At 40.0% G+C, this 9,948-nt stretch overlaps 1 protein-coding gene and 1 long non-coding RNA gene across 2 annotated transcripts; both read right to left on the reverse strand.

Moving 5' to 3' along the window:
- Window positions 1-950: 950 nt before the first annotated feature.
- LOC131231514 (uncharacterized) lies at window positions 951-1,371 on the reverse strand. Its single transcript, XR_009164399.1, has 2 exons — window positions 1,232-1,371; window positions 951-1,039 (listed from the first exon to the last, which is right to left on the reverse strand). It is a non-coding gene; the product is annotated as an uncharacterized LOC131231514 (long non-coding RNA).
- A 274-nt stretch (window positions 1,372-1,645) lies between these two features.
- LOC131230444 (aspartic proteinase CDR1-like) lies at window positions 1,646-4,165 on the reverse strand. The gene is made up of 2 exons (XM_058226372.1): window positions 3,493-4,165; window positions 1,646-2,144 (listed from the first exon to the last, which is right to left on the reverse strand). Exons 1-2 carry the CDS (start codon window positions 4,150-4,152, stop codon window positions 1,653-1,655), a joined length of 1,152 nt encoding a protein of 383 aa, XP_058082355.1. The 5' UTR covers window positions 4,153-4,165; the 3' UTR covers window positions 1,646-1,652.
- Window positions 4,166-9,948: the final 5,783 nt, after the last annotated feature.

Here is a 9,948-nt window from a genome sequence, read left to right on the forward strand (position 1 = left end):
CCCCATCAAAGTTTCATGGGGAAAGGTCTATACAGGGTGGGTCCATTAAATGAATGATCTTGATCACCCAAACATCTGGCCTGCTTGTGCAAAATGACCCATGCATATTATGCAAATTGGATGTTCATATTGCCAAGTGGTTTTCTTCTGGTTACTCTAATAATGGAGTTGTTGGGGTATACCAAAAGTTTCAAAGGATAACAACTAAGTTCACAAATTGCTTGTTTTACAGTGGTCAGCTTACGTTGTAGATGGGAAGGTTAAGGTTCTTAATGTTTAGAAAGTCCCTTCTGAATTCAAGGTTTCTGGTGGAGAGGTAATCTTGGGTCAGATTTAACTTGTTTGAATTGCTACCTCTTCTAAATGAGATATATTCTTCCAGTTTAACGAAATAGTGGCGGTATGAGTTCTGCCCTTTTAACAATAACATCCATTTTATGTATTCCATTTTATCCACATTCTACTTGACACGCAATACTTCTTATCTTCCATGTTGGGAAATAAATTCTGGTATATGACAGTTTTCTCTTCCTATTCCATTCCCATGTTGCCAACTTGCATTTTCCTTGCCTTTAGGACCCGTTTGGACACAAACTCCAAAAAAGCATTTTCCTGCAAAATCGACTCTGAAAACCAATTGGCTTTTTAGTGCCTTTTTCATCAGGTGATTTTGAAACCGGCGATTTGGCATGGGTTTCCAAACGGGCCACAAAATAGGGTTGTCTACAAACAACTGTTTGGACACACGTAGTCCAAACAAACCCATAGTCTTATTAGTTTCCACAGATGAAAAATGGATAAAGAAAAAGCATCTTCTCACTTGAATTTTCTGAAATCCAAACCCTAGTTCTAGATCTAGTAAATCCCCACCATAACCAGTCAAAAAACCTTGCAAAGTGCAGAAAATAGATCCAAAACCCTAGGAAACAAGAGAGTAGTAGATCTAGATACCTAATGGGTTATAAAACTGCAAATCGAACAGAATTCAGATTGAAAAACTCCACCGGTCACGAAATCCAATAGAATTCAGATCGAAAAACTGCAAATCGAAGTATTGAACAAATCAGAACTGTATCACACAACAAATCGTTTCTATGTATTCGCATCAAACAACATAGAAAAATCCCTAATTAGGGTTTTAACATAGTAAATCCCTAATTAGGGTTTCAACATTGTAAATCCCTAATTAGGAAATCACTAAGGTTGAAATTAATGAAATCTAGAGTCTTACCTGTTTCAGATCTTCATCTAAGCCCTAAAATTAATGGCAGCTCGCGCGAGAGAGAGAGTCGGGGGTAGGAAGAAGCTGAGAGTCCCGCGAGAGAGCGAGAGTCGGGGGTAGGAAGAAGCTGAGAGTCAGAAGAGAGAGAGAGAGAGAGAGAGAGAGAGAGAGCTGGGAGTGAAATGGAAATCGCGTCCTGTTTTTAATTTATATAACATCCATGGCCCGCATTTAAATAGCGCCGGTGCATGATGCACCCAAAGTGCCTGTTTTTCACGATTTTGTTGTAGTGATAATAAATCATTTAAGCATTAAACATCGATTCCAGTCAAGTAAAGACTCGTCCGAGTCTTCGACTCAACCCAACTCGGCAAGATATTGGGTCAAGTCGAGTTGAATTTTCAAGTTTTCGAACTATATGGTGCAAACACTAGAATTTGGTACAGTCGGCCTTGGCAAAAGCAACCAATTCCTTATCAAGGTCATAGCCCACAATGCGATTTTGCTGTGCTAGATTTCCTAAGATCGAAACGTCAGTGGTCGGCTTCATGGCCAGGCAATATATGCCGCGATCTACCTCTGTGTAGGTCCCTATCTTGGGTAGAACTACATCGGCTCCGGTGAAATGAAATGTTATGTCTGGTGTGACCTCAAAGTCATTGATCGAATTTACATAGTAGCACAAATGAAGTCTTCCGTAGGGGTCCTCAGCCGGGTCTAGAAATATTTCATCATCCAATGCACTGATTAAGGCATCGAGACCTTCCTTGAAGAGGAGTGTGTATGTTGTGCCCGAGTCGACTATGAATCCTCCCTCACCCTTCTCATTGGCATGGAATAGTCCTTCTTTGATTGGTAGCCGGTTATTCCCGACGCTGATGCCGTCAAGACTGACATGGTAAAACTCTTCTTGGCCCTTAACCTGTTGATCAAAAGATTCAATGGTGAAAATGATGTTTTCCATGATTTCTTAATGGCCCCACTTTTGTGGGGGCATTTAGCTCAAAAGCCACATTGATAGGATGATCCTAACCATGGAGTCAGATGTCGAGCCTAATCCAACAATCTATCCTGATGGGGCATATGCTCAACAAAGAATGTAGGGAATTAAATAGGAACCTCAGAAAATGCTCACTTCAGCACCCCACTTGGGTGTAACTGAGAGGATGGACTTGGTCGTGGCAAGGGCTCTGTGGGCCCCACCTTGATCTACGTGTTTTATCCACACGATCCATCCATTTTAACAGACTGATTTAATTAGGAATGAGTTCAAAAAGGAGATAGATCCAAGGATCAAATGAGCCACACCACAAGCAGCAGTTGTGATAATGATGCCACCATTTGAAACCTTCTTAGGGCCCACCATGATGTTTATTTGCCATCCAACGTGTTCATAAGATCACATACATTTGGATGAAGGGAAAACACAAAGTTCAGCTTGATAAAAAACTTCTGTGCCCCCAATAAGTTTTCACTTGTACACATTTAATCCTCATCATTTCCTGTGGTGTGGCCCACTTTAAACCTAGATCTACCTTCTTCTTGTGCTCATTCTTTAAAATGATCCGTTAAAATGATGAACGGCATGGATAAAATATATATATCAAGATGACCCTACAAAACCTCACTTATGAAGTCCTGCTGGGATAGGAAGCGGTGCCAATGAAAAAGCTCCATGCATGCACATATATAATGGGAACTCAGTATAAGCATAAAATCTTCATTTCGTGCTAGAAATATTCACTATAGGTCCTGTGCCTATACATGCACAGGTAGCACTTCTTCATTTGCCAGACACAACCTACATTTTCCATGGTTGGTTAGGAAATAGGTACCCAAAATAGATGTTTACACAACAGGGAGTCATACACAATCAAACACATGAGCACAAGTGTTACAACGTGACACTTATGTGGGATCTAAGCTTTCCATCGGCACAGCTACACACTTAGTTTTTTGGAATAAAAATGAGCAATTTTAGACCTTAGGTGGATCACACCGCCGTTACCTTGCTCACTAGTTAATAAAAATGCAGTATTTTTAGGTAGAAGATGTAAGCATTATTTCCAACCTCGCATGAAAACTCATATCTCACGCATGTTTCACAGCACCTGTGACCGCGTGTGAATGTATATAGCTTACACACGTGTGGAATTGCATACATGTATAAGTTAACATGCATGATGTGCATGGTCTAGGGTTTAACGTGACAAAAAAAATAAAAAAAATAAAAAAATAATTAAAAAAAAAATCTTGATACAAAGCATTACCTTTAACATCTGTGTAAAATTGCCTGTAAGTTGAGCTTGCTTTCCAAAAAGGATCTTGCTCCAGGTTTTCAAATAATAGAATGGAACCAAGCAATAGGAGAATTTAAGGGCCCCTATCTGCCTAACAAACGAATACGGATCCCTGCTGAGGCCCACCAAACCGGCCTCATCTTCGTCGTAGGCTCCGGTAATTTCATGGCCACAACCGAAGATGATGCTTTCAAGCGTAATGTTGGGACCGTTGGTATCCTCCAAGATGAATGCCTCATAAGCAGCGTCGCCTTCCGTCACTGCACCATCCCCAAATGTCTCCTTGAATATGCAGACATTAGTGTTGGGCTTGCACGAGGCGGTGTACTCGACCTCACAAAAAATATTGCTGCAGGTAACCTTGTCGAACGTCACTGACCTGGAAGGGTCGAATAGGGGCTGATTCATTTCATAACATTCTACGCAAGGCTCACATTGAACCCACAACAACGAGCTGCCTGAGTCGATGATGGCCCACCTCTTAATTGGGGGTGTGCCCATATAGAAGCTCATCACATACTCACCTAAAGTGGGCCGAAGAGGGGCGTTTGGGACATTGATTGATGATGATCTTGATTGACGTGACTGGAAGTAGTGGAGTCGGGAGTCGGAGCGGCGGTGTGCGGCCATGGTGCGGTCATGGAGAGATATGGTGTTTGGGTTGTAGAAGGGGGAAAGTGGGGAGTCATGATGGATGAGGCCGGCCGAGAAGCCGATGTTGGCATGTGGGTGTGATGAGAGGGAAGGTGGGACGTGGATGAGGATGATGAAGAGTGCAACTATAGTGAACGTGGGTGTATGCATGGAGTGAAGCTAGGAATAGGGAAATGGGAAGAAAATACAAGTGAGGAGAATACAAACGTTTCTAGGATAGGTTTGAAGAAAAAGCATGGAGTGCATTGCTTGTGTGGATAACCTCTTTATACTAATAAGAGGCTAGATCCAATACAAACGTTTTTAGGATAGGTTTAACGTACAAATCGATATATGTGGGGCCCATTCTAATGCTCTAATGACATACAATCCGTACATCATGTGTGGCCCTTCCTATTCTCCTTGTATCCCGAAACTCAGGTCAATTAAAAACTCTGGTGGGCCAAACTATGAAAAATCATGCCTGGACTTCTAAAATTAGGTGTTGTGGCCCGGTTTACATTCTATTGGTCCCCATTCTAACTCTTTTCTATGTTTACATGTCTGTTTATTTGTGGATAGAGTAGATTTGGGAAGTTTGAGGGAGGGATAATCTTCCTTTTGTTATTTTTTCATGATACGCGGGCCAGTTTTTTGTTTTTGGTTAGCAGCTCCACTGGAATCTTTCGGTATGTAAAGTTTTTTATTTTTTCCATTAAATGAATATATCCTTTTAAAAAAAAAATTCTGAAATAGGAAGAATTTTTTCATGTACATTTATCCCAACTGTTCCATTTGGTGTGGCTCATCTGAGTGCTGAATCGTGCGAATTTTTGGACTGCAAGGAGAAAACCAAGGTTAGAACATGATGACCAGTGTGGATGTCATTTAAACATCACAGTGGGCCCGATACGTGAATTTGTACATTAAGCTTATACCAGATACAAACGTATCTGGATCCGGCCCTGTAATAAAAGATGGATTGATACTGTGTGAGAGAGTTTAGAAATGAGATCTTCTGGGAAACTGAAATCATGGATTTTGGTTTCAAGTTCATAAGGATTTTAAGTAAGAAATAGATTTCCTCCCAAACTAGAGAGGAATTGCTAGGTAAGATACAAATTGAGAAATGCTGCAGTGCTATCAGAACACTATAAGTTATAGTGCTCCTAGTTGCATCAGTTCACTTTGACAATCCAATCGATGGATCTGAAACATCCACTGAGTCCAAAACAGGCTTTTGGGCCATGACCGAAGAACGGCATAGATAGGATGATCCATGCATCTTTGTTTGTCCTAATTTTCTATATCCATCCTTTTTCCAAACCATGGATGGGATGGTTAGAATTGCGTAACAAATGTCAACCTTTAGAATCATAAGCAATCCATGACGGGTCCTACCAAATAGATGGATTAAATTGTTTATTTGACCTATTTTCTGTAAATGATCTTGACCGTCCATATTAAGGCCATTGATTGAATGGTTACTTTATTTTGTATCAGTGTAATGTTTGCATGGTATACCATGAAATGTTTGTTGGAGCTAATGAACGGTGTAGATCAACGGATTAGTCTCCATGTTCCAATCCGCTAGTTCCTGGTGCATGTTGTTAGACGAGCAGTGACCCGGTGGGCTAAATGCATGAAATGGAAACCTAGTTGCATTTGACGTGGCTGACATTCTCACCACCTATCTAAATTAAACCGTCCATTACGTTCAGACCCCTCTTCTTTTGTTACTGTAAAAGATCACGTAAATCAGACGGCTCTAAATATCTGTTACTGGGTCTATCTTCTTCGAACAATCTTCTACATTCAGTTCGCATGCCACTAACTAGACATTTTGTATCATCTGATCAGCGTGCATTTTCCAAGGTAGCCTATGAAGAGTGCACCTAACGAACCGTCCAGATAGGTGATTTGCATGCTACCGAGTCCTATCTTCTTCTAACAGGATGGTTTGGATCATCTGGCCAGTATGCATTTTCCAAGTAGACTAAGAAGAGTGCACTCGATCTTCACCAAAGAAGCATAGCGTATGCTGTTTTTGGAATACTATATCTCCGCACAAGCCGCACATGTATATGACATCTGTGCTGGGACGCCAATCCACAAACAAACCCAACAAGAAATTAATCCAAATTTTACAAAAACCTTTGTGGAAAGGAAACCATGGCACGAAATGATGAGTAATGCACTATAAAAGAAAAATTACAAAAGATAACAAATTTGACTGATTCAAAAAACCCTCGAATCTACTTTGAAACTCTATGTATGCCTTCGAATCCTTTAAAACACTTTAAAAAGTAATAATCCTTTTCTTAATCCCTAATAAACCTGGTATATATACTAACCAACCGAAATATGAAACAAATTGTGCACTTATGTAACTCTGTGCGTGCGCTTGACGAAACCTTTGATCGCATTGACATGCATTGAACACCAGTCGATGACATCAAAGATCCTTCAATGCCATTGAATAGCAATTTCCAAAATTGTCCAATAATAAAATAGGATTTTTTTTTTCTCGATTGGATCAAGTGGTTTGTCGATGGCATCAACATGATCTACATCTACTAGATGTGATCGAGCGGTCCTTCAATGGCATCGACAAACCCTGTTACAGATAAATTTACGACATTAGAAAAGTATCTCCACTATGTCTAATATTCAGTTGTCATTGCTCCTTTACCACCCCCATCTCTAATTACCTTCCATCATAGTTTCATCATCGCTTTTTGTGCATACTCCTGCTCATTACAGCTTCGCCAAGCCTAGAAAAGTTGTACATAACTTAAACTTCTCTGAGGAAACCACATTCGTTAGCATGTAAGTCGGATTCATATATGCTTATGTGTATCTTCTCACACCTCCTTCCTCAAGCACCTGTTGTAAGAACTCTATAAGGTGAGCCTTATTGATCAACGGTCTAGATTGATCTGAATGTTGGACTGTGTGATTATCTAAACTAATGGACCCCACTTCTATGTGATTTACGTAGATACTCTGCGTTAAGGGTGTAGTGCTATAGCCTTACGCAGGGATGTTTGAGTTGAACTGAGATATAACAATGTGGAGCAGTGGGAGAAAGAGTTATGATGAGATTCAAACTCTCATCTCCACAGATTCTATATAAGAGAGAGTTGGATCCCCGATCCTACACAACGACAGAACCCTAAGTCCCATCTATTATTCTGTATATTATTGTGAAGGAAAGGAAGACTACAACAGAGGTTTTCTGGTATTCTAATCTGGTTCAATGGCATCTTAGTTAGGTAAGCCATCCAAACCCTTGATCTCCCTGTCCTATGCACAGTTTGATCTCAAGTATTTCCACATCTAGATAATCTAACAGTTATATCAAAGCAGCCGTGCAAAGGCAGGGATGATCAGACTCGGATTAATCTATTAGAGATTCATATTCAAAATCAGATCTTCGAATTCCTAAATCAGGCAAATTAGGATTTCAAAATTTGAATCTAATTAGGGTTTTTCAATTCGAAATCCCCATATCAGTAGTTAGGGATTATTCGAAACCCTAAATCCGAATTAGGGATTTTGAATTCAAACTCCTGGTCCAATTATCAATTAGGGATTTTGAATTCAAATCCCCAAATCCAGATTCAGTAATTAGGGTATTCCAATTGAAACTCACATCCAATTAGGGATTTCGGATTCCAATCCCCAAATACAGCAATTAGGGATTTCAAATTCCAGATTTCAGAGCTTAGATTCGAATCTAATAATCCCAAATTAGGGATTTTATATACACTTACCTATATTTCTGGGAGATAGCCATGGATGCTAGGACTCCGTCGGCATCTTTGTTGGTTAGCTGTGCATCTTCATCTAAGTTAGGCCCAGATTTCGGCCATCTCCTTCTTCTCATGCGTTGGTTTCTCCCTCCATGAGCATCAAGGTGCTGGAACCCTACATGTAGTCTCATCGACGATGGTCGTCTACTCCATGAGATGTCCATCGTCGAAGCCATGACCACCAACACCATGATCTCTCTTTGCGGCAGTCATTATCATTGCATGGAGAGATTCTTCTGGCAGATGCTGGTGGCAGAGCTCTCGCATGAGTTTTCTCTAGTTGCTGTTCTCAGACAGTCGAGGACGACTGTTTTCGGCAGGTTTTAGGTCATGAACGACCTTATAAGAAGTTAGGCCTTTCGGACCCGATTTCATCAGATTTGGGTTCTGTTTCGAACCCGATTTCATCAGATTCGGGTTTCTGTTTCGGACTCGATTTCATTAATTTGGGTTTTGTTTCCTTCTAGGCCTAACACTCGTTCTAGGGCCCATTTCGAGTTATGGATTCATCTAATTTTGCATTGGGCTTAACATCTGTTCTAGGCCCATTTCATATACTCTGGGACATTAAATCTAGTTTCCTTTTGTCTCCAGTGGGCTTCATCAGCAGATTTTAGCATGGATGTAGTTAGGCCCATTTATTTGGATCATGTGGTTCACATTAAATTCAGATCTTAACCAGGCCCACATCTGATCTATATGTACCGTTCATAATGAGCACTCAATTTAGTTCATTCTCTGCATAGATGATAAAGATAATAGCCTATATTTATCAAATATGTGGTATATGAGTTGATCCATCCATGTTGTAGACACCCCTAAATGGATTTACACATTTAGTTGTTAAAGGTCAACATTCCCCATATGTCATGAGAATTGCCATTAATTAGATTTGATTTACTCATTTATAATGACCTAACAATACAGAGTTCTGATTCGACCCTATTGTTGGCCCATCACCCATCCTTAGTAGTTGATACGGACAATTGGAATATATGATCTGAAATATATCCATATGTTTCACTTTAAGGTTCCTTCATTTTCTAAAAGGTCAGTACCAACTAACTTATGGGCCGTATCGGACTAATTTAGATATAATCCATTGAGAGGCAGGATTATAATCGCGATCCTAAGTCTATATTTATAATGTAGGATTTGGATGTGTTAGCCACCATAGTGACCTCAATCGATGAAAATTTTACAAGTACAGACTTGTAATATTAGGATAAAGAGGATTGCATACAGTCGTGTTCACATTTTCATGCGTACAGTAATGAAACATAGATGATTACCGTTTGGTAGTCACATGAATGGTTGAAGTAAATGGTGTTGATGATGTAAAGCTAAAAGACTCATCTCACCCACAGGTGTTGAGAGTCTCAGTTTTACATAATTAACATCACTTGGCTTCATGTTCAGGAGGATCACTAACATGTTATCATTACTTCCAACAAGAAGAATAATGATGATTGTTCACTCCCCAAGTATAGGGTTGTGATGTAGTAATAAACTCGGTGAGACCGAGGTCGAATCCCAAGGGACTGAAACCTGTACGTAATCTGAAACTAGGTAGAAATAGAACTAGCCTACGATGAAATCTAAATCAAATATAAATTGATGAATAATGGTGAGAGATTAATGTAAAACTTAAGAGAAATCAGAGATAAGAAACTAGGGCTTCAGAGGATCCACTTGTAAAGATCAGGGCAGTCTACGCTTGATTCACGAACTCAACTGGACTTCGAGTCCCATCTTCATCCAGTTGGAAGATATATCACTAGAATCGAATCTGAACTGTTGTTGATCTAGTTTTCAAGAGACAAGACGGATGTAAATTAGAATGTATTCCATCACAAAACCATGCCCATGAGACAAAGCAAACAACAGAATTAAACCAATCCACAACCAATTTGAGTGAGGTATGAATGTTAGGAAGGGTTCTGTCATCCAACCATGTCCAAGGGGCGATGGTGAATAA

Source organism: Magnolia sinica, chromosome 17, assembly GCF_029962835.1.
Source record: "Magnolia sinica isolate HGM2019 chromosome 17, MsV1, whole genome shotgun sequence".
Lineage (NCBI taxonomy): Eukaryota > Viridiplantae > Streptophyta > Magnoliopsida > Magnoliales > Magnoliaceae > Magnolia > Magnolia sinica.